The 24,562-nt window shown below is 49.8% G+C and overlaps 1 protein-coding gene across 2 annotated transcripts; it reads left to right on the top strand.

Annotated features, from left to right (window-relative positions):
• Nucleotides 1-325: 325 nt before the first annotated feature.
• On the top strand, nt 326-24,088 carry Tbc1d24 (TBC1 domain family member 24). 2 transcript variants are annotated; one of them, XM_013121724.3, is made up of 9 exons: nt 326-520; nt 14,568-14,677; nt 17,514-18,596; nt 19,247-19,264; nt 19,782-19,940; nt 20,938-21,001; nt 21,274-21,369; nt 21,776-22,007; nt 22,367-24,088. In XM_013121724.3, the coding sequence occupies exons 3-9, from the start codon at nt 17,632-17,634 to the stop codon at nt 22,519-22,521; spliced, it is 1,689 nt and encodes a 562-aa protein (XP_012977178.1). In that variant the 5' UTR covers nt 326-520; nt 14,568-14,677; nt 17,514-17,631; the 3' UTR covers nt 22,522-24,088. The 2 variants fall into 2 exon arrangements, with proteins under 2 accessions (XP_012977178.1, XP_012977179.1); XM_013121725.3 differs by lacking the exon at nt 19,247-19,264.
• Nucleotides 24,089-24,562: the final 474 nt, after the last annotated feature.

The raw sequence follows: 24,562 nt of genomic DNA, 5'->3' as shown, positions 1-24,562 counted from the left end.
TGTTTCCCACCTCTTTCTTGTCCTGTCGTTCCCCATCTCTGGGATCCGTCCAGTTGTCACTCCCAGAAGCATCTCCCAGTAGTCTTGGCCTCCAAGCTTCTTGGCACAAGTCCCGCCCCTAGCTAGGAGCCCTACACTCTACCCGCTCAAGATTGGACATCACGAACGGGTAGTTCGGGTCCACGTGTAACCGGGTCACACGGCGACTTCAGCGGGCAGCCATCGCGGTTCCATATGCCCAAGACTTGGCCTCACACTGGACGCTAGAGCCCCCACCTCTCTTGACGATCCCCTGCCCCCGAGCGCGGGAACCACTGTTTGGCTAGCGCATGCTCCGGACTGGCCGCCGCCTGGGCGCAAGCGCGCATGCCCAGAGCCATCCGCGCTGAGACGCGGGGCGCTCGGGGTGGGCAGCCCGCAAGCGCGTGCTTGTGGGGCGGGGCCGCCTACGCGCGTGCGCAGAAAGGCTCGCGCGGTCCAGCGGAGAGCTGAAGGGAGCGGTGCGGTGCGGAGCGCCGAGGTGGGTGCGCGGCGGGGGCGTGGCGGCTGGACGCGGGGTGTGAGGGTATCACTGTCATCTTGCGCTGATCGGCAGCACGGACGGACTGAGAGAGGAGACACGGGCGGTGCTTAATGTCTTGGTCGCAGCGGGTTGGGGGCTCCGGGGCTGGTGCTCCGGAGCCTGGTGCGTGACGCGGGCCCGGGTGTCAGATCCCTTTGGGCAGGCCGGGCCTTCTTAGGTCGTCGCTGCCTCCTCTTGGTTTTGTGTTGTGGGAAAGAACTGCCTCTGTGTCAACCTTCCCTTAGGACACTTTCCGTCCCTGTGGAATAGGAAATCCTTTCTGTATTTGTTCGAAATTGCAGCAGTGTTTATATACCTTTGCCCTCGAAGACCTGCAACAGTTCGGGCCCTTCACTTGCCAAAGATGACACAGCTGCCCACCTGACGCTTAGGTACTTTCCCAGCCTGAGAGCCTGTGTCTCTGACCTGTCTGTGTCGCCTGTGTCACCTGTGCCTTAGCTTGGCCCTGTGCTTCTGGAGTCTTGAATAACGTAGCTGGAGGGCAGAGCTGGCACCATATGGGGGTGGGCACCACGTAACAGACATCAGCCTGTCAGGGATGCTGGCAGCCTGGCCAGTGTCTCCTTGACAAGCCTGGCTCAATTCAGAAGCAGTTGTGCTCTGGTCTTCTTGGACTAACTCTAACCCAGCTGGGTCGTGTGCAGGTGTATGCTGGTTTATGGCAATGGTGTTACCATCTTTCCAAAGTGGGCAGAGGCTCAAAACGATTTTCCTCATTTCACCGTGTTCTGCTGGAAGACCAGCAGGTGACTTCCAGGCAAGTTGTACAGCTGTCCCATAATTTGGCATGTGATGCCATTTCATCTACTTGGAGTCAAGGACTCCGTTCTCATTTTTTAACCCCCTCCTCTCAATAGGCACCTGTGAGTGTTCACTGAGTTTTGGGATAAGTGTGCTCATGCTCTTTCAAGCTCTCACCCCAGCTGGTGTCCATTCTGTGTAGTCAAGGTTGGTGTCAAGACCAACCCGAATGACAAATGATCAAGACATTTCAAATATTTGATAGTGACCATTCATAGTGAGTGGTATGACCCCTGTGTGTGCTTCCTTTATTCTGAGGATTAACCCTCACCTAATCTGCTCAGCACTCAGATAAAGACTTTATGGGACATACTCGGTGTTGACAGCTGCATTTAGAACCTGGCTCCACTCACGGCGCCCCCATGGCCTGGCATTCAGTGGGCCAGGCACTCTCTTAAGTGGTTGTTAGAGGAAATAAAGATGCCATTTTCTAAGTGATAGGTGTCAACCAGTGAACTAGCAAAGTAGTGGCTTTCAACTGGATTAAGGGTGACCTTTTGGGTTGCAGAAGAAATCCAGTAATCTAGGCAGGGTTTTCATAACAACAATCAAATTCACCTCCCTGGGACTGCAAGTTCACCTGCATGTATACCTTACTTGCTCTGACTAACCACACCTGCCAGGACTGTCCAGCAAGTCTCGGTGACCTTGGGCACACGGTGTTGCTCCTAATCCTTATCAGCGACTGAGCAGCCTCAGAAGCCATAGTAGAGCGTTTGCCTTTGCATGGCTTCTAGTTTAAAGCACACAGGACAATGAAGTGGGTTGTCAGAAGCAGTTAACATCTGCCCTGTTTGAACACACCTTTTCTGTTTTGACAGTGCTAAATAGAAGAAAAAAAGCCTTTACAAACAGCTGTTTCAGGGGCAGTTTGCAGCCATCACCTTCTAAATGGAGACATTTAAGAAAAACAAAAAAGCCCTCAGGCCTTTTACTGAGAACAAGCCTGAATTTCATTACCTGGGAATTTTCACTATCCTTTCAGTATGTATTTATTGAATTCATACTTCAACAGTGCTTACCTAGTATATGCAAGGCCCTGTGTTCAATGCCCAGGACCTGGGGGGGGTGAGCTGGGTGTGGTGGCACCAAGTTATAACCCCAATAGGGAGTCAGGTGCAGAAGGACCAAATTTTAGGCCAGCCTGGGCTGCAGAGCAAGACTTTTGTTTCAAAACAACTACAGAAAGGGCTAGGGAACACAACTCAGTAATCAAGTTCTTATCTAGCATGCACAAGGCCCTAGGCACAATCCCCAGTACTAAAGGGGAAAAAAAAAGGAAGGAAATGAATTAATATGAGAAGGTGCTGTGTGAACTGTGGAGACAGTGTTGAGTGAGATTTGGAAGTTTCTGGAAGAGTGTGGCTTGTGAGGGACCTGGTCAGATGAGTGTGTTCTAAAGCCACCTGGGCTGCTGCGCTGAATGTGGGCACAGTTGATTACCTTGAGACAATCATAAAACAGAATGGCAAGACTGAAGACAAGCAGCTGCCAGAATGGCAGGAGCCAGGGCGGAAGGAGGGCGTTGGGTGACTGGCAGCCCACGGCCACAATGCACAGGATACAGAAAGAGACAGGCCCGGGGAGGAAGAAAGCCTTGAGTTTGGAAAGGTGCCATCAGGCAGTGGGTAAGTGTCTCCTGGTCTGGAGCTCAAGAGTGGGGATCGTTCCTGCGTGGCATTTAAGCTGGGGAGTGAGTTGGGCTGTACATACAGACTCCTGACACTATGTCCTTGGGACACGAAAGAAGGGAGAAGACTGGCTTGTAGCCTCTTGCTTTGTAGGTGGAGTAGAGTGAGGTGATGGGCTTTGTATTTCTGTCAGAGACCCAGGTTTTCTATTGAGTAAAAGGTAGATGCTGAGTGCTGAAGATATAGCCTTCCCTGGTCCCACCGCCTTCCAGGGCTTTTCCTGTCTGTCTTTTGGGGAACCTCCAGATTGGGTGCTACTTATCTCAGAAGATCCCACTTTCCTCCAAATCATGGGTTGGAGCGCTCAGTGTGCTCTCAGTTAGAACTTGGAGCTTGCCTTGCCTTCCTTCCAGGCCTCCAGCTTCTGTTTGGTCAGCCGTAGAGACAGGCAGGACTTAGGTGAGAACTGAGTGAGGCCAAGCATGTGGTATTCACATGGATAAGGGAACACTGATACTGCACAGGAGCCCTTGTCTGCCCACAGCCTCAGAGCACTTGTCTGTGGACTACGTAAGCTGTACTGTTCCCTCCAGCCTGGCACATTTTCCTTTGTAAGTAACAGACCAGCACACTGTTTCTGAAGCTGACCTGCCTGATTTTTCATCTGCTTGTTTTGTGGTACTGGAAACTGAACCTAGGACCTTTTGCCTAGTGCTAGGCAAGTATTCTAACCACTGAACTCTTATCTCCAAACTTGGTTTTGACATTTTGAAGCAGTCTCTCACTGTGTAGCCTAGGCTGACCTCCAACTCATGAACCTCCTGAGGTGGCCTCCTGAGTGCTGGATTACACATATGTGACTTGTGAACCTCCTGAGGTGGACTCCTGAGTGCTGGGATTACACATATGTGCTTGCTACACACTCTAAGACTAGTTGTTTATTGATAGGCGAATTTATTCTGAATAAAAACTGGTTTACTGTTCTAAGTGTAACTCATTGTCTGGGTCTCACCCAAGGCTGCTCTTCCCTCATCCCATCAGCCTCACCTTGAATCACTTTGTTCCTGTTTTCTAGTTACCTTCCATCCTTCCCAGCAAGGCCCTTCCAGCATCCCTGTCTTGGAAGCTTGTGAACCCTTAGAAGAGTTGAGTTATAGGACATACTCCTGCCCTGGAGCATTTTTCTAACGTCCTGGGCTCCTTAAGCCTTGCCCCCAGCACAGCACATGGGGACACTGTCCTTTGTCAGTGTCTCAGTAATTTGCAGGCTTTTAGGCTTCTTGGAGCCTGTGAACTGAACTATGTTTTTTTTTTTCCTTTGCGAGTATGTGTATATGTGTATGCGAGTTCCTGTGTGAGGAGTTCAGAGGTCGACATTTGATGTCTTACTCAATTGTCTCCACCTTATCTTTTGAGATAGTCTCTCTCATGGGACCTGGAGCTTGCCAATTCAGCTAAACTGGCCAGTGAACCCCACTGATCCTCCTGTCTCTACCACGGCAGTGTTGGTATTATAGGTATGTACCTGCCACATCCAGCCTTTTATGTGGATTCTGGGGATTGAATACTGACATCCTCATGGCTTAATAACAAGTGCTTTTCCAACTGAGTCACCTCTCCACCCTTAGACTGTCTTTTGATCTGAGCCATAAAGATACTCACTAGCCTGTGCCCTCATTCCAGACAGCACCTAGACTCAGAAGGATCTCTGTGCCTGGTGGCTTTGTCCGTTGCTCATGCTTTCTGTGCCCTTGCCTGGGGCTAAGGCCTCCTCACCCTTCAAGACACAGCCTAGGCAGATGCAGATGATAGGAAGCCTTTCTGAGCCCTGTCTCCCTGTGGGCAGAGAGGGCTCTGACGCCCTGTGCTTTCCATTCCAGGCGCCTGTACCCTCAAGGTCTCGGTCACTCTTCTGTCCTGATCATGGCTCTCTGAGAGCTGAGGCAATGCCTCGTGCCTTTGTCCTCCAGCACTTGGCACCTTGACTTGCAGGAAGCATGTTTTGAATGCCTATAAACGTGATTAAGCCTTCATGACTCCCAGACAGGTGTCTTACTTGGTCTGAAGATGTTTGCTGAGAACCTGCCATGTGCCTAGCCTTGCAAGGCACACCTGTCTCAGGTACCTACCTTGGAACTCAGGTCTGTCGAAATTCCAGTGCTGCTGACATTTTGGCTGGATCCTTTTCCTGAGATTCTCATTCTGTATGTGCTGAGGGGCTGTTTTCCTGACTTGCTGTGGCAAGAAAAGAGCCCCAAATTGCTCTAGCTCCTGCCTGTGTCTAGAGTGGCTAGGCAAGCTTGGGTCTCAATCCCACGTGTGACCTTAGACACCTCTAGGTGATATGCATTTGAACTTCCAGCCAGCAAGCAGTCCAGTTGGCCCATGGTGCTATGAATCAAGTCTCATTACTGGTTACATCCCTTTTGTACCTGGCACATGCCTACCATTGTGTGCCACCAGCAAAAGGCCCACTATCAAGTTTCCTGTAACCGGCTTCTCAGGGAGTCAACTGTGAGCGCCAGTCACCATTGACACTTGAGAAATTCCTATGCTGTGCTTCAGGGCTGAGGCAGCATACAGCCTGCCTTCTGGGGTCACTGCATAGGACAAGTTTGTTAAGGCTTCCTACTGTTATTCAGCCTTCAAAATTAACCTGTTTCCTTCTCTGGCTTCTTCCTTCCCAGGCACACAGAGTGTAATGTAACATTTGGGTGTGGAAGCTACAATCTAGTACAAGAGTGGAACATCTAAGCAGATCACTATAATACCTCAGTGTGTCGAAGTAGGGAAACACACTTGGATAAGGGGGCACTGGCCTGGAAGGTCACTGGAGGGACCCTGAAGGAGATTTGATTGGAATGAACTAAGAAAGGAAGAGGGGACAAACATGTCCTGCCTCTCCGCCTTCATGTCCCTTTAGCAGTTCCCACTGTGTGACCGACCAGTGCTCCTGAAGCTGCGGTGGGAGGGACAGAAAGGGTGGGGGACAGGAAGGATCTCAGGTAAGAGGTTGTGACAAGCCCAGGGCATGGCAAAAGTGCTAGGATTTGAGCTGAGTCGCAATGGAGCATGAAGGTCATGAGTTGTGCATGACACCTAGGAAGCAGCTGGAGGTAATGGACGAGAGCTCACCTGCATAAGCTGAGAAGAAGCTAGACATCTACAGCAGTGACATTGAGGAACCAGAAGAGGGGGAGAGCTGGAGCAGTGAACAGACATCCAGAAGAGAACAGCCCAGGGAGTGACATCAGCCACAAGTGCTTTAGGACAATAAGGGCCTGAGGTATCAGTTATGTATATATAGCAGCTGGTTCATAATGTCTTAAAGTCAGATGTAACCTGCTGTCACCAGCTGTTTGACTCTGAATTTAAGAGACAGGGCTACAGTAGGGCCTCAGTGAGGGCCCAGGGAAGTGATATCAGAACCTTGGGCCATGACACCAAGTGTGGATACAGATAAAAGAAGCTCCTGTCTGACAGCCTACTCTTCTCAAAGGGGCGGGGCGAGGCTATGAGCCAATGCCTGGAAACAGGAGAGGTGCCAAGGCGAGCCTAGAAGTCCTGCCAGGCAGCACCCAGAGCCCAGCCTCAAGTCTCATGAACAGATGGTTTGGTTGTTGTCCCCTCTACAGCTCTGATGTATGTGTAGAGAAGCGTGCTTCAGCTTGGCTCCCTCCTACCTAGCAACTGAGACAAGGGGACAAGACCAACCGAAGCACACCCCAGGTGATCAGCCTGCCTTCAGTCACTGCTAATAGTGACTCTGGTGGCTGTGCTTCTGTGTCCACTTTCCTGCAAACAGACAGATCTCTCCAGAATGAAGCCCATACTTCCTCTTCCTGGTGCCCTGGTGGCTTCTGTTTCTAAAAGGGTGGGAATGAACCCTCAGTGGACAAGGGCCTTTGTGATGTGCCTCCCACTCCCAGGGGAAGTTATTCTTTAAAGTCTTCTGAACTCAGCAAGCCTTCTCTACTGCTGTGTGTTCTGGTCCTTTCCATGGAATGGCACCTTACCTTCCCTGCCCTTCCACTGAAATCCTTTTCAAGTTCACAACCCTCTCTAAGTATGCCCTAATTATCAGTGCGTCTACAAATCCACTTTCTGTGAGTGCTGTCGGGTATCTTGTTTCTGTATCTGCTATACCCAACCAGGTGCAAGAGACCTGGGAGGCATTTGAAAGAAATTTCTGGAAAGACTGGATGTGGGTCAGGCTAGTGGCCCCTTACTTTCAAGGTTTCTTCTGTGCTGTCCTGTGCGAGGGCTGAGGTCTAAGAAGATAAGTATCCAGTACCCCCAGTGCCCAGTGTTCCTGACTGTGTCCTGAGATTGTGTATGTCTCTGGAATGTCCAGCAGGTTCTTAGAGGTTGGGCTCATCCTTGGAGATATGTCCCTGGTGGGTATGAGGAAAGTTCATGTACCAAGAGGGTGTAATTGTCACTTGCTCTTGATTGATAGTTGTTACCTCTGTTCTTGTCTCTGCCATTCTTGCCCTGGTCCAGGTCTGCTGTTAGACCCAGCACCCCTGCCCTGCCCCTTCCAGCTGACTAATGTGTCCTTTAGACCTCCCCTCCTCCCGGTCTCAGTAGTATACCTTTGGATTACCCCCCCACACACACACACACCTGTCCCAGAAACTGCCCCCTGCTTGCCATCTCAGATGTCCTTTCAGTTTCCCTACCTGCGGCATCTCTATTCTCAGCCACTGAATAGCCCTCGCACACATTCACTACTGGGCCAGCTGCTCAGGGCGTGTTGGCACTCTGAGCATCTTATCAGACAGCAAGCCATCACTATCACAGTAGTCAAGGCTGTGCCTTCACCGCCCCAGACAGCATAGCTTATGGCACTTCCCTGGCCCTATAGGTATGGTTAGTGCCAAGAAGATGTCAAAGTTTGCTGTGTTCTTTAGTGGTCTGCATATTGCACCTCCCTGAACTGGTGGGCTCTTTTTTTCTTAATGGCCCTATTGTTAAGCAAGATTGAAGGACAAGCATTGGCATGCCCTGAATTATACAAAGGTGACCTGCATGAGAGGTATGTATGCTTGTCTGTCACATAGAAATGTCCACAGTATCCAGGCGTTGGTGACACATGCCTTTAATCCCAGCCCTTTGGGAGGCAGAGGCCGAAGGATCTCTGTGAGTTTGAGGTCAGTCTGGTCTATAAAGCTACACAGAGAAATCCTGTCTCAGAAAAGAAAAAAGAAATGCCCACAACAGTGCCTCACTGTCCCCTTCTATTGTCCAGGGTTACCTAAGATGCCTGCTAGGCATCCGGGTTCCCATATCCTCAGGCTGGGGCCCAGCCTCAGCTCCTCTCCATTCTTTATTCCTGTCCAATGTCCCACTCCCGCTCTCCAGGAAAGCATGTGGGGATTGCTAAGACAGGAGAGGAAAAGCTGAGCCCTGCCTAGCATGCGGCATGGTGACTAAGGTTCAGTCAGGCAAGAGCCCTGGGTCATAGCTTGTTTCTGTGGCTGGAGAAGCATTGTCAGGCTAAAGTTGCACGGGGGTGTAGGACTTCCTTAGGACAGTCTGTCTTTGCTTGGTGGCTGTGTGTGGGTGTGAGTGTGGGCTTCCCTGTATCACCAGCATTGTAGGAAGCTCATGGGTTTCCTGGATCTGCCCTAAGCTGTTTCTGGGGATCACTACATCTGGACCTTCCGTGGCCTACCCACTGGTCCTTCTCCCCACTTTGTCAGCTGGACTGGATCCTCCTTTCCCCCTGACACTTCCACCACAGACATCAGGGTGACTTTCTACCTGTAGGTCTGGGATGTCACATCTTTAACCTCCTGCTTCTCATCACATCAGTTCTCTGTACTGCCCACCAAATACCCCAAGCATAGTGATGTCTTCCCCACTTCCTTCTTGTAATGCTGTCCCTCAGCACTCTGTCTTCACCAACCCAGCCTGCTTCCCATTTTTATAGACTTGAGGTAACAAGTGTGCATTTATGGTTGTGGGTCTCATCTGGGATCCCTGAACTGTTTTACCCCAGGATCCTGCCTGACACAAGCAGGGAGGAGAAACTAACTAAAAGTTTGTGGAATGAATAAAAGTTTGGAGCAAGGGGGAGCTATGATTGTTATTAGCTTCTCCGTTTTCTGTGACAAAGACAAGTAGCTAGGAAGGGAGGCCCAGTGTGTCCAGGTGTTACAATGTAAACCTCAAGGCAAGTCTGTATGTCACATGCTAAGGAGTTTGTTTTCAAATCTGCCTGTTTGGAAAAAGAGGTGAGAAACACAGTCTCATGACTAAAGCAGTGTTTTGGGACAGCCTCACAGTATCGAAAGAGAGTCCTGACCTTGCTGAGGAAGGAGCTAGGACACAGCTGCCTGTGAAGAGGCCTAGGCCTCAAGGAGGCCTTAGAATTTCTGCAGCCTGGGTGTTCCTCCTGTGCAGGGGACTCTGCGGCACCTCTCCTCTCTAAAGTGGGCTAAGAGCTGCCCCATCAGGCTGTCCTTGGGGTTGACTGGGATGGACTGTGAAGTCACATCTTTGGCCCCAGCCTCTGTGGCTGAAGATGACCGGCTGGGACCAAGTATCCAAACGTGAGTTTATGGGGCCTGTTCTTATTTAAACCACCAACCCTATCTCCTGTCCAGAGATCTGCCTGAAAGGGTGACGGGACAGTCAAGCCATTGTCAACGAGCCATCTATGGCTCCCCTGATCCTCTGGTCTTATCCTTGGCAGACCCAGGGCAGCACTGTGGGCAGAGAACACATTCATAGGAACAGGTTGTAGGCATCACCTGGAACATGTCATCAGTCCTAACCAGTCTAGTTAGGCGAACTAGAAAGCATTTCTTAACGCTTATGTTTTTTGTTTTCTTTAAAAGACATACTTCCTTTCCCTCTCCAGGTACCTTGAACTTTCAAATAGTCACCATACTGGTAGAGAAAGGGCTGTAAAAGTTAGGGGAACCCTGTGAAGTGGAGAAAGAAGCAGCTCAGGGCAGGAAGGGGAAGTGGGCAGTTGAAAGAGGCAGTTGTAGGGGGCTGCCACCAGAACTCAAGCTCCGGCCTCATGGTCTGTGGGAGAACAGTGCCTCCTCAGGAGTGGCCATTGGTGTGTTCCTCCCAGAGGCTTCTAAGAATCGAGTGTCAGGCCCAAGACTCTGAATGCAGCCCCGGAAGAAAAAGCTGAGGCATCTGACCTGTCATGTTGATGGAGTACTTCCTGTAACCCTCACACCAGAAACCTCTATTAGTTCATGCCCTTCCCCGTTTCCCATAGTTCTCAGCCCGGGTGCCCTGCTGGCCTCTCTGCTCCTGGTGTTGACTGTACCTCCTTGGGGCTCGCTCTTCTGAGGGTCCAGCTGTGGCAGTTCATTATTCCAGTTCACACATCATGTCCTGGGATGTGTTCACACCGTGGACCTTCAGTAAAGTATCCATCACCCTGTAGACCCACTATGTGGAGTCCCTGCTGTCTGAAATCATCATCAGCTATTGCTCCATGAGTCCAACTGGTGTCAAGTAGCATTTCTCCTGCTTTCTTGGAATTACTGGTGAGGCCCAGCACTGAGGTCACAAGCAATAGAGGGCTTTTCATTCCAAATACATGGAACTGTAGGAGAGGGGCCAGCCAAAGATGGCCTCTGTTGAAAACTTGAGGATGCAGAGAGGGACTTTGGGGCAATACAGTGTATGTGGTGACAAGTCACGACCCCTAACCCTCAGGCTGAGGGAACGTGGCTTCTCGAGAACTGCTCACAGTGGCAGCAACTGTGCAGGATCTGTGCTACTGTGTGACCAGTCCACACTGCCCAGGCAGGACATCAAGATGTCCTGTGTCACCCTGCATAGTGAGTTCAGGGCTACATATAGAGGCCCTGTCTCAAAACACACACACACACACACACACACACACACACACACACACACACACAAATTTGTTTTTAAAAAGAACTTTAATCCCATCACTCAGGAGGCAGAGGCAGGTGGATTTCTGAGTTCAAGGCCAGCCTGGGCTACAGAGTGAGTTCCAGGACAGCCAGGGCTACACAGAGAAACCCTGTCTCAGAAAAAAAAAAAAAAACAACAAAAACCAACCAACCAAACAAACAAAAACCCCAAAGAATGAATGAATAAATAAACGATTTTAATTCTCCAAAGTGTGAGTATAAAAACCTGGTTTATGTTTTTAATGAATTTCCTGCCTTCCTTACTTCCCCATCTGAATGACCTGTCTATAGAAGATATGACTCAGTTGTATTATGTGTATAAATGTAATAAAAGGTTTTAAGGGCCATACACCAAAGCAATAGTGATAGAAAATTTTCAGTTCAAGAGACCTAGGACTAGAGTGATGGTTTGAACAGAACTCACAAGTTTTGCTCTGTAATTTGGTCTTATCTGAACTTTTGTGATTATGCATTCTTTTTTTAATTGGTGTAGTTTTTATTTTATTTTATGTATATGAGTGTTTTGCCTGCGTGTATATTTGTACCCACCCATAGCTTTTTTAAAAGATTTTTAAATTTTGCTTTATTTTATAGTTATGAGTGTTTTGTCTGCATGTGTATATATATATATATATGCACTATCTGCACGCCTATTGCCCCTTAGAGGTCAAAAAAAGATATCAGGTCCTGTGGAATTACAAGGCAGCTGAGGCCATTTTGCAGATGCCTGGAGAAAGTCTCATGTGCCTAACCCCAGTAACATATAGTTCCCCTTGAGTGGGATGTGAGGAGGAGAGATCCCTCTGGTTCTGGCACGTTCCCTGAACCTCTTGCTATAGCATTAGCCCTCTGTATCTGGTCCTGCTGAAGGAGTTCTTTGAACAGTGCCTCCATCACTTTTCTGTTTAATGTCCAACCTAGAGCAGGTTGGTGTGCTCAGCTAAACTCCTGTTCTATTTATAAATGTTTTTATTTCACACAGGGGAAACAGGTCCTTGTCACCCAGAGAGAATGGGCCTGTGGTGGCCCTGTTGGGTTTTAAGCTTAGAACTGAAGTCTAAAAATGGCTCAGATGTGAGAAATTGTGCAGTGTGACCCTGGCATGGCTGAGAGGAAGCAGATAGGTGGGCCTGTTGCTTCAGAGCAGTGCAAGAGGGATCCCCATACTGCCAGTCAGGCAGCAGGACTGGCCCCACTATAAGCAAGAAACACATTAAAATCAATTTAATATTGTTATAATTGCTTGCAGCAGTGTGTGTGTGTGTGTGTGTGTGTGTGTGTGTGTGTGTGTGTGTGTGTGTGTGTGTGTGGGTGGTGCCAGACATTGAACTCAAGGCCTCAATCATGGCTAAGTATTGTACCACTTAGCTACACCCTCAACCCCAGAAACCCTTGTTTTAATTAATGATTAATATGAGGAAACGCCTGTAAAGACTTATCAATGGGGACTGAAGAGATGGCTTACCAATTAAGAGCATTTGCTGCTCTTTCAGAAGGCGTAGTTTCAATCCCAGCACCCACATGGTGGCTCAAGGCTGACTGTAATTCCAGTTCCAGGGGATCCAATGCCCTTTTCTGGCGAACACTCATAAACATAAAGGAATAAATATAAAAGGAATCAAAAGAATCAGGTCTCTTTTCTTTTCTCTTCTTTCCCTCCCTCCCTCCCTCCTTTCCCCCCTCCCTGCCTCGAAATTCCCTATGTAGAACAGGCTGGCCTTGAACTTACAGAGATCTGTCTTCCTCTGCCTCCCGAGTGCTGGGATTAAAGGTGTGTGCCACCATGCCTGGCCCTTTTTCTTTTTAAGTGGAGGACAGTTCTGGACCAGGGTATGGTGATGCACAGGTGTAATTTCACAACTCGGGAGGCTATGGCAGGGTGATCACAGCTTCAAGGTGAGTGTGTGTTACATAGTCAGACTGTCATTTTAAGGGGAAAAAACGTGCTGGGCAATGATGGTGGTGGCATATGCCTTTAATCCCACCACTCTGGGGGCAGAAGCAGGCTGATCTCTTAAAATCAAGGCCAGTAGAGGCAGGCGGATCTCTTGAGGCAGAGGCAGGCAGATCTCTTGAGTTCAAGGCCAGCCTGGTCTACAGAGCAAGTTCCAAGACAGCCTCCAAAACAACACAGAGAAACCCTGTCTCAAAAAACCAAAAATAAATAAATAAATAAAAATAAAATCAAGGCCATCCTGGTCTGCAGTACGAGTTCCTGAATGGCTAGGGCTGTTAAACAGAGAAACCCTGTCTTGAAGGGAAAAAAAAATGTGGTGAGGCCACCCCTAGGGTTAGGGGGAAGCTAGGAGAGAGTTTCACTGTGGAAGATGGGACAGTTCTGGAGATAGTGGCAATGGTCCAGACACCTGACACCACTAAAGTATCTTTTTCTTCTTTGTGTTTTATGTGTCTCTTTCCTGCATGTGTGTCTGTGTAACCCATGTGTGCCTGATGCCTGTGGAGGCCAGAAGTGGGAATCAGAGTCCCTGGGACTAGAATTACAGATGGTTGTAAACCACCATGTGGGTGCTAGGCATTAACCATGGGTGCTCTGGAAGAACAGCCAGTACCCTTAACCACTGAGCCATTGCTCCAGCCTTGAAGTGTCTTAAAATTGATGAAAATGGAAGCTAAGGAGACAGCTCATTGGATGGATTGTTTTGTGTACAAGCATGAGGACTGAGTTCAGATCACCAGAGCTCATGTAAAGCTGGACTCAAGCACGCATCTGTAGTTCCAGCCCTAATGCAGCAGCCAGGGTTTGGTTGGGAGGCAGAAGACTACCTTAAGCTCGCAGCAGCCAGCCTGGTGTGCGCATTAGTAAACAAGACACCCTGTCTCAAATGAGGTGGAAGGTAGGGACCAACACCCAAGGCTGTCTTCTCATCTCCAACAAGTGTGCTGTCCAACACACCCACACACAAGTATTTTTAAAATGCTTAAAATGGTATTTTGCATATATTTACCACAGAGAGAAGAACATAAAATCAAGGTGTTTTCTTAGTCCCACACATTACATTATGTTTCTGCCTGGCATGATGGCCCGCCAAATGATTACAGCAAAATCCTGTATATAAAAGGAGGGCAGGGGCTGGGCAGATGCCTCAGTGGTTAAGAGCACTGACTGTTCTTCCAGAGGACCCGGGTTCAATTCCCAGCACCCCACATGGCAGCTCACAACTGTCTGTAATTCCAATTCCAGGAGATCTGACACCCTCACACCAATGAATATAAAGTAAATTTTAAAAAATAAAATAGGGGCTAGACAGATGGCTCAGAGGTTAAGAGCACTGGCTGCTCTTCCAGAGGTTCTGAGTTCAGTTCCCAGCAACCACATGGTGGCTTACAGCCATCTGTAATAAGATCTGGTGCGCTCTTCTGGTCTTCAGGGATACATACAGAGAGAACACTGTATATATAATAAATAAATAAATCTTTAAAAAATAAAATAAAAGGAGACCAGGGGACAGAGGTCATTTGGGCAACTCCAGTTTTTAAAGCACATGAGGCAGAGGCAAGCAGATCTACAGAGTGTTCCAGGATAGCCAAAGCTACACAAAGAAACTCTGTCTAGAAAAAACAAAAACAAATAAAGTTCTTTTAACTCAATAGCATTTTCTTTTTCTGTTTATTTTCTAGTTGAATTTTCTAGATGCAAGAGAAATCAGAGTGGTGTGGATATTTACCTAAACTCACAGAAGCCGACCCCTGTGACGTTGTTGGACAGTCCTACCATCCAGATCAGAAAGGTCCGTGTTGTAATTTAAGAAAAGCAGCTCAAGAGAGAGAACGACACCATGTGACAATGTTCAATCAGAGGGATTTTTTTTTAATTAAGGAAAGGGATCATAAATGGGGAAAGGGGAGGGGGGAGACCAGCCTCGGCAGGAGAGAGGAAAGTGGGACAAAGAGAGACAGAAGAGAATGGGGGCGACCAGAGAGGGGGGAGGGAGGAAGGGAGGAGGGCAGGGCCCTTTAAAAGTGAACACAGTGAATATGCACAGGTGCTACTCTTAGTGACTGCAGCTGAGAGCGCATCCTGTCAGAACCCCAAGGGCAGGCCAGTATAGATGCCTGAAAACTTAACAGTCAGCCTAGTGTGCATGAATGAATATGGGGCGTGTTTGCTCCGGACAGCAGTCTCTGGGGGAAACTTTAGAACCCAAATCAATGGGCTGTTATAGCCCACTGTGCATGGTCTCTTAGTATATTTTATCCTTCACCTTTTCCCTCTACTACCGTCTCCTCTTCCTTATGGTTTTTCCCTCCCCTCCCCTCCCTTCCTCTCCCACCCACTGCCCTCTTCCCTTCTCTCCCTTCCTCTGTCCTTTGTTTTCTGGGCTGGAGGCCAAACCTTAGGCCTCATTCATACTAGACAAGTGCTCTACAACTTAGCTCCAGCCCAGCCCTTGCTCAACTGCTGATATCTCCAAACCCTGTTCGTTTATTTGTTTAAGGTAGGGTCTCACTATATAACTCAGTCTTGAACTTCCTTTGTAGTCCAGGCAGGCTTTGAACTCATGATCCTCCTGCCTCCCCTTCCTCCAAAGTTCTGATATTTCAGACATGTGCATTACATCCTGTTCTGCTCACCCACTTCTTTTATGTGCAACTGAATCACGACAGCTGCCATGTAATGAGATAATATCATCTCCCCTAAAACTTCTGGCTGTAATTTACTTGGAGCCAGAAATGTCTAGTTTTGAAATTGTGGCACCTTCCTCTTGTTCCTCAACCCTTGCACTACAGAATTACACCTCAGGCTCCATTTTTTACCTTGCTGGTGGCTTCCCCTGGAATTACCTGTCTGGAACTTAGCTCTTACGCAGGCAGTTAGAGGAAGGTAAGAGCTGCCCACAGATCTCCATGGGCTGATGCAGCTCAGGGGTGCAGTGCTAGCCTGGTATTCTATCCGGCATGGTGAGGCAGTGCATGCATATGTCCTCAGCACAGCTGGTTGGAGCCTGACTGATACCGCAGGGCTGAGAGGAAGAACTGTCTCATAGGCTCCTCTTGACCCTTGTTCCTTTTCTGATGGCCCCTGGGCTGCAGTTAAGTAGACCTCCCCAGGTGAACAGCTGTGTCTAGAAAGGTCAGGGTTTTTATCTCTTAAACAATTTGTCTGGGGTTAATATATAAAATAAGATTGTTTCTAATTTAAATTCAAAAAGATTTGTTGTATTTTTAAGAATAATATATTTTTATTTTATGTGTATTGGTGTTTTGCCTGTATATACTCTGTGAGGCTCTCTGTTGGATCCCCGGGAACTGGAATTACAGACAGTCATGAGCTGCCACGTGGAAGAGCAGCCAGTGCTCTTAACTGCTGAGCCATCTCTCCAGCCCCTGTATTTCTACTTTTTAAAGATGGTGGGGGATGAAAAGATGGCTCAGTGCTTAAGAGAACTGGCTGCTGTTCCAGAGGACTTGGGTTCCAGTCTCAGCACCCACATGGTGTGTAGACAGACTTTTCTTTTGGGCTGCCAGCTCACAAAACACAAAATATAGAGGCTTATTATTAATTATGAAAGATCAGCCTTATCTTAGGCTTGTTTCTAACTAACTCTTATAACTTAAACCCATATTTTAAAATTTGCATTCTTCTACATGTTTGTTACCTAATCTCCATTGTGCCAATCCTGGTTATTGTAGACCAGGCTGGCCTTAAACTCCCAGACATCTGCCTGCCTCTGCCTCCTGAGTTCTGGGATTAAAGGTGTGTGCTGCACCATCACCACCACCACCACCACCACGCTTAAATTTTAAATGTTTTTTAAAAAGAGGATTTATACCAGGCAGTGGTGGCCCACACCTTTAATCCTAGTACTCTGGAGGCAGAGGCAGGCAGATCTCTGTGAGGCCAGCCTGGTCTATAGAGCAAGTTCCAGGACAGCCAAGGCTACACAGAGAAACCCTTTCTTGAAAACCCATAAAAGAAAAAGAAGATAGCCGGGCGTTGGTGGCCCACATCTTTAATCCCAGCACTCAGGAGGCAGAGGCAGGCGGATCTCTGTGAGTTGAAGACTAGCCTGGTCTACAGGGTAAATTCCAGAACAGGCTCCAAAACAATACAGAGACACCCTGTCTTGGAAACAAAAAAAAAAAAAAAAAAAAGAAGAAGAAGAAGAAGATTCATTTTGTTATTTTATGTATGAGTGTTTCTCTGCACTGGTGTATATGCCCCACATGAGTGCTATGCCTATGCCTGCAGAGGCCAGAGGAGATACTGGATCCCTTAGAACTGGAGTTACTATTTTAAACTGCCTGAACTGGGTGCTGGGAAATGAACTCGGTCCTCTGGAAGGGAAGAAAGCACTCTTAACCATCCAGCCATCTCTCTGGCCCCCAGAGTCAGACTTTCAAAGCATTACTGGGAACCTGTCCCTACCTTTTCATTACTGGGAACCCATGGCCTGTTCTGGTAACACATGAACTCTGTGAAAAGGAGTTGTTCTCCAAAGTTAGTGATGACTTCTCAGAGCAATTATTTTTCTTCCTACTCCTTTTTAGAAAAATAAAAAGAAAACCAAGCCTTTAAAATGTGAACTTTCAATGCCTGTACTAAAATTGTTTTCAATCCTCCAGGGTGTGTAGGATGACCGACTGGTTGACAGAAAGCCCCCAAGGACAGGGCTGCAAGATTTAGCTGCTGTTAGTTACTTCCTGGCAGCCTGGGACCTGCCTCCCAGGCACCTCAGGCACCATGGACTCCCCAGGGTACAACTGCTTTGTGGACAGGGACAAGATGGACGCATCCATCCAGGACCTGGGACCCAAGGAACTGAACTGTACCGAGCTACAGGAGTTGAAGCAACTGGCACGTCAGGGCTACTGGGCTCAGAGCCACGCCCTGAGGGGCAAAGTGTACCAGCGCCTGATCCGGGACATCCCCTGCCGCACAGTCACACCTGATGCCAGCGTGTACAGTGATATCGTGGGCAAGATTGTGGGCAAGCACAGCAGCAGTAGCTTGCCCTTACCTGAGTTTGTGGACAACACTCAGGTGCCCACCTACTGCCTGAACACGCGGGGCGAGGGGGCTGTGCGCAAGATTCTCCTGTGTATCGCCAATCAGTTCCCCGACATCTCCTTCTGCCCTGCCCTGCCTGCTGTGGTGGCCCTGCTGCTGCACTACAGCATTGACGAGGCTGAGTGTTTTGAAAAGGCCTGCCGCATCTTAGCCTGCAATGACCCCAGCAAGAAGCTCATTGACCAGAGTTTCCTGGCCTTTGAGTCCTCCTGCATGACATTTGGGGACCTGGTGAACAAGTATTGCCAGGCAGCCCACAAACTGATGGTGGCTGTGTCAGAGGATGTCCTGCAGGTCTACTCTGACTGGCAGCGATGGCTGTTTGGGGAGCTGCCCCTCAACTATTTTGCGCGAGTTTTCGATGTCTTCCTTGTAGAAGGTTACAAGGTACTGTACCGAGTCGCTCTGGCCATCCTCAAGTTCTTCCACAAGGTGAGAGCAGGACAGCCCCTTGAGTCGGACAATGTAAAGCAAGACATCCGCATATTTGTCAAGGACATTGCCAAGACAGTGTCTCCTGAGAAGCTACTGGAGAAGGCCTTTGCCATCCGTCTGTTTTCCCGAAAGGAGATCCAGCTCTTGCAAATGGCCAATGAGAAAGCACTGAAGCAGAAGGGCATCACTGTCAAGCAGAAGAGGTAGGTGGGCCCCAGGATCATGTGCATGTGTTCTCATGCCTCTGTGTGTGTGTGTGTGTGAGAGAGAGAGAGAGAGAGAGAGACAGAGACAGAGACAGAGAGAGAGAGAGCATGCATGTGCCTGTGCCATGAGCATATGGCATCTGTGAGTGGGGAGCTGGAGTGCATCCTTGAGGTCTGAGCATAAGCTTGTCCTGCCAGCCATTGGTCTGATTCTAGCCTTCTGTCTGTCCACATGCTCGCATGTGAATAGAAGGGCACTAGAAAGCAGGAAGGGCTTTGCAGTTATGGCCTTAAGAAAACAAGGAAGCTGGATGCTATTGGGGTTAGAAGGTCCAGCAGTTGCCAGGCTGGCCTCCTAGGGGGTCACATCAGAACAGCTCCTACTCTGCCCTTACAGCTCCAAGCTTCATGGCTGGCATTCTTTGGAAATGCTGATTATGGTCTCCCTGTCCCTGGGGAACAGAGTTGGGAAGAGTCAGGGTGTTTAACACCTGACACTATACACTGCTATAGGCATGGCTACTGGCATGGAGTTCACTTTCTCCTGGGCCCAAAGGAAGGCATACCTGGGATCGGTACCCACCACTAACCTTGCCTTGTCTGTTTTATTTTTCTTCTCCGTGTCGTTGCTTCCTCCTGTTTCTCAGTGTCTCACTTTCTAAAAGGTAGGTCTGAAACCACACCTCGATGCTTGGCCTCTCTGCCCTGCCTTTCTTCCAGCCAACTCTGGCTTGGCTGCTGGCCGTCTCCCAAGGCCCACCTGTCTCTCCTGGGCTGGCTTCTGCTTGCTGCCTTAGCCTGATTGATTACAGGCACTGTCTGTCTGTGTGTCTGTCTGTCTGTTCGTCTTTCTGCCTCACTTGTGCGATCTGCTGGTGCTTGGCTGGCTCTGCAGCCTTACCTTTCTGGAAGCTTACTTCATTTGTCCTGATTTCTTAAAGAAAAGGGCTTTTGTCCCCCATACCCTAAGGCTGGGCACTCTCCTATGTATCAGATGGGAGGTGGGGCTTCTAGGAATAATTTTACCGCATTTCCAACTGGCACCAAGAGCCAGGCTGCAAACCTAGCTGAGTAGGTGAGATATCCTTTCCAGGCTATGTACCAAAATGAAACTGGTGCCTTAGGGTAGGGGTGCAGTCAGCACTGTGGTCACTGGGTCTCACCCCTCCCAACTCTTCCCAGGCAGTTTGTGCACTTGGCTGTCCATGCAGAAAACTTCCGCTCAGAGATCGTCAGCGTGAAGGAGATGAGAGACATTTGGTCCTGGATCCCCGAGCGTTTTGCCCTCTGCCAACCCCTCCTACTCTTCTCCTCGCTGCAGCATGGGTACAGCTTAACCAGGTGAGGCACCCCTGAGACTTTGAGAGTCACATCCTGCACTCCACTTCAGGACGTTATGGACTAGTGGAAATGAGTCTTTGAACTAGGGCCCTGATAAAGTCTTGCCTCATCCTGTGAGGCCTAAGAATCAGAAGCCTCTTTTCCTGGCCTTCTGTCATTCCCAGGCTATGCAGACTTTGGAAGTCTTTGCTGTTTGCACCACAGCTGAGGGTCCTATGTGGGTATCATAAAATACAAAAATCAAAATTCCTATCATAGGAGCTCAGAATTGTTAGAGAGTTGTCAACCGGACAGCTGGCCTGGCCTCCCTGCTGCCCTCACCCACAGTGTCCATCACAAGCCTGGACCAGGTTCCCCTTTTGGGAGCTCTGTCTGTGTAAGCACCTGGTATTCTAGCAGGGGCACACTGTCCTCCAAGCTAGATTGGTTAGATTCAGTTAATATCAGATGATGGTTCACAAAATCTGGAACACCCTCCCAAAACCCCAACTCCCCTGTCTGCAACCACACAAGCATTTTGGCTTAGTTAATTGTGACTTCTCCCCAGGCAGTGGTGGTGCACACCTTTAATCCCAGTGCTCAGAGGCAGAGCCAGACTGGTCTACAAAGTGAGTGCCTGGATACCCAAGGCTCACAGAGAAACCCTGTCTTCTCCCAGCCCCCAGGGACGTCTGAGCACCACAGTGGCAAGCCTCACCTTCCCCACATGGCCAGGGCTGAACTTTTCCTGGTTCTCTAGTTCCTGCTTCCCTGTGGCTTCCAGTACTCAGCTTTGCCTGAGGGGAATACACTGTGAATCTTCTCCTTTGTCATACAGGGCAGCCTGACCTGGCCAAAATGACATTGCAAGGTCCTTAGCTGCTGTGGACAGAGGTGGTGGGAAAAAAGCATTGTCCCCAGACTTCTCTACCCTAGACCTAGGGACTGACAGTTGTCAGTGCTAACAGGAGATGCCAGAGAGGGCATGCAGGGTAGCACATGTGGTCTCTGCCCCCAGGTTCTATTTCCAGTGTGAAGGACACGAGCCCACCCTCCTGCTCATCAAGACCACGCAAAAGGAGGTGAGAAGCCTGGTTTACTGGGCTGATGCCAAGACCTGAGTGTGGATATGGTCCCAGCATGGAGCTTGTTCTCATTCTGGAGAGCCAGGGGAAAGCAAAACGACCCAGAGGGTACTCTTCCCGAAACTCAGTCCTCTCCCACAACCTTTTGCCCTCAGTGGTGGGAGAATGCAAAGTACAACACCCCTAAGCTGGGACTTGTCTCACGCAGCATGCCTGGACGAGAGGACCCTCCTGAGGACACAAAGTCTCACCCCAGCCTTCCTCCCTAGGTTTGCGGCGCTTACTTGTCAACAGACTGGAGCGAGAGAAATAAGTTTGGAGGCAAACTGAGCTTCTTTGGAACTGGAGAATGTTTTGTTTTTAGGGTGAGTTGGGCTGAGTGTGGGGTCCCTCTGCCTACTCCCTTGTTCCTCAGCTGTTCCTGTCTCTTCAGACATTCTGAGCACTTAATTGGCCCCCCAAGACTGAGGGTAAGCCCAGTGTCTGTCCTGGGCCAGGGTATTGTCTGACCCCTGGCTATCAGAGGCTGACTATAGGGGTTCAGAAGTCATCAGGCCATGAGCCTTGTTTCACTTTCATTTCTGGGTTTTGCTTGTTAGACTATGAGTACCCCAGAGCTACCAGGGCTCCCTCTGCTGTTGTGGTGTGTGTGCCACTGCCACAGTACCTCACTTAGGGACTCACCACAGCAGACTCATGGGATGGAGATGGGCTGTGGCTTTGGAGCTGGAAGGCCCAATGAGGTGCCACGTGCCACCTGTTCCTCTCCAGCTGCAGCCCGAGGTACAGCGTTACGAGTGGGTGGTCATCAAGCACCCAGAGTTGACCAGGCCGACATCCTTCAAGTCCTCAGAAGCCGCAGCTGCTCCTTCCTTCCTCAGCCACTCCGTCTCTTCCGACCCTGCTGACCGGCTCTCACCTTTCCTGGCTGCCCGGCACTTCAACCTGCCCTCCAAGACTGAGTCCATGTTCATGGCTGGGGGCAATGACTGCCTCATCATTGGTGGGCACCTGTTCCCTTCACTTCAGCCTGGGGAGAGGACATGTGGGACTGAGGGCAGTTAAAGCTCCTGTGCCCAGTCCTTGTTGACTGGTCGTAGTAGACATCTCAGTTAAGCAAAGGAAAAGACCCTAGGTTGTTGGGGGTAGACCAGGCAAGAAAGATGGGAGATAAGGTCTAGCAAACAAGCATTAGCCAGGACAGATGGCCCCAGTAAACCTGTGGTTTTAAAACTCTGTTGTCCAAGGATCTCTTTACTTAGATTGCTGTTTGGCAGACCTTTCAAGGACAGAGATGTGGGTGTCTAGGTATGGGGTGGTTGTCAAAACTGAAAGACATCTGTTCCCTTGCATATCCCACAGGGGGAGGAGGTGGCCAAGCACTCTACATTGACGGGGATCTGAACCGAGGCCGCACTGGACACTGCGACACTTTCAACAACCAGCCTCTCTGCTCTGAGAACTTCCTCATCTCAGCTGTGGAGGCTTGGGGCTTCCAAGACCCTGACACCCAGTGATGGGTCTGTGCTGATGAGCCACACTGTGGGGCGATGGGGTGGAAGCTGCCTCTTGAGGGGGCAGGGAGTGAATGACATACCCCCCCCCCATGAAGCAAGCATGCTTGGTGTGCAGTGGAGATGTCAGTGTTGCAAGCCAAGTCTGGCCTCGCCTTGGACTGGTTGCCCCTCTGCTTGGACTGGCTGGACTTGTTAGGCTAGGACCCCTGAACCCTCCTGCTTCTGAGCTCAAGAAGTTATTATGCTCCCAGCCCTGTCCAGTGTCTGTCATCACCCAGGGTTCTGGCTCCGCTGCCTTGTACCCAGGATTGCCCAGGGCTGCATTGTAGGCAAAGGGCAAATGGTTCTTGCCAAATGTGGGTCTGTGGTGCCCCCTGCTGGCACTCTGGCCCTGCAGACTCTGAAGCTCCCCTGAGCTACCTTGGCTGCTGCAGGAAAGGCAGGATTTGTGTGGAGCTTTGCAGCTCCTCCTGTCCTAGAAGGGATGAGGGCTCTTTTGTCTTTGTTTCTGCAGAGCCTGAAGCTCTCACCACGCCTCACTGCAAATCCACACCTGAAGGTGGCCTCTGGAGAGACTTGCTTTGACCATGTTGGCCATTTCAGCTCCATTTCCAGGGTTCTCCTCAGAGATAACTGGACTCAGTGAGGCTGTTTGCCCTCATCCTGTCCACCCCTGTAGCCTCCTTGAACTTCTGTAATCTTGGTGACTCCTGTGTTTCCTTTCCTTGTCACTGTAGTGACTGAGGCCCAGGGTCACCTGAACCCCAGCATGGCATGCTTGTCTCAGTCTGCCTTCTCAGGCCTGTGGTTCCCTAGACCTGTTCACATAGCATAGCATCTGATAAACCAGTGTGACCTTCTGATCCCTCTGCTGTCACTATGGCTACCCATGTGCCATGTTTTCTGCGTGCTGCCCCTTCTCCCATTATGGCCTTCCAATCTCTGGATGTCTGTGCTCCTTGAGCCCTGTGCTGGCCGGGAACACAGTAGATGCCAAGGGAAGTGCCGCCTCTGAGGACTGCAGCAAGCTCCGTTTCCCTGTGAGCTCCCTCAGCTGGTCCTGAGGGTCTGGGCATACAGAGGAAGACAGAAGAAGCAGTGGCCCAAATGGCTGTGCTGTGGCCACAGAAGTCTGAATCATAAGAACAGTTGCCTGGCTCCCCCATGCTGAGTGTGGCATGCCTCGGTCAGCATGCTTGACACCAGTGCATGTGTCCACACTGATACTCACTTTCCTGTGGGAGGGTCACCCTTCCCTGTCCATCCGTTCACACCAGCCCTCAGCAGGCCACAGTGGCACAAGAGGCAGGGCAGGAAGGAGCCCCCTGAAACTTTGGGCTACCTGGTAAACCCGAGGAGAACTTTGGACTCTGCACAGTGGATCAGTTCTCCTACCATGTTGGCTTCTAGGACAAGTCGACATGACTCCCTAGAGGGAAGAGGTACTGGGAGGAACTGTTGTTACTCACCTCCAGAGTGTTGTAGCCCTTGCCACCCATTCCTCTGAGCCCACTGTCCCAGGCCTGTACCTCCAACTTTGGTGTTCATTTAAAACCGTCTTGATTTCTGTTATTGTTGTTTCTGGCAAGAACCGTACCTGATAGCCTATTTGGTCTGGAACTCCCTATGTAGCCCAGGCTAGCCTGGAAGTTACTCTGTAGCCTAGGTTGTCCTCAAAATCATGATCTGCCTCAGCCTCCTAAGTGTTGGGCTCATAGGCATTAAGCTCAGCACTGTCCCATTGCATTAACTCTGGGACTCTTGAGTTTGGTGTCCAGCCAGAAGGCCCCAGGACTTTTGCAGGCTATGCCATCATGATGTTCACCCATGCATTGACACTGGGACTCAGAAGCCTTTCAGAAGCAGATTAAGTTAACTGGGCAATGTGTGCAGAACCCTGCAAGGCTCCTGAATGGGAGTAGATTTCTTGTTTTGTGTGGCCCCTACTGGCCATCCTGGGGGTCCAGCTCAGGAAGAGTGATGCTTTGTCACAACTGCACATGAGCAAAGCCCTTTGCTTTTACCCACAACACACTCAGTT

The sequence above is a fragment of the Mesocricetus auratus genome, unplaced genomic scaffold, assembly GCF_017639785.1.
Source record: "Mesocricetus auratus isolate SY011 unplaced genomic scaffold, BCM_Maur_2.0 Super-Scaffold_100007, whole genome shotgun sequence".
NCBI classification, from domain to species: domain Eukaryota; kingdom Metazoa; phylum Chordata; class Mammalia; order Rodentia; family Cricetidae; genus Mesocricetus; species Mesocricetus auratus.
The sequence above is the reverse complement of the archived record's forward strand: the minus strand, read 5'-3'. Positions and strand labels throughout refer to the sequence as shown.

Excerpts from the sequence above, each read along its gene's own strand:
- Tbc1d24 (XM_013121724.3), top strand. The coding sequence starts at position 17,632 with ATGGACTCCCCAGGGTACAACTGCTTTGTGGACAGGGACAAGATGGAC. Across the intron at positions 19,941-20,937 it reads CATGGGTACAGCTTAACCAG|GTTCTATTTCCAGTGTGAAG; the intron begins GTGAGGCACCCC and ends CTCTGCCCCCAG. Across the intron at positions 21,370-21,775 it reads GAGAATGTTTTGTTTTTAGG|CTGCAGCCCGAGGTACAGCG; the intron begins GTGAGTTGGGCT and ends GTTCCTCTCCAG.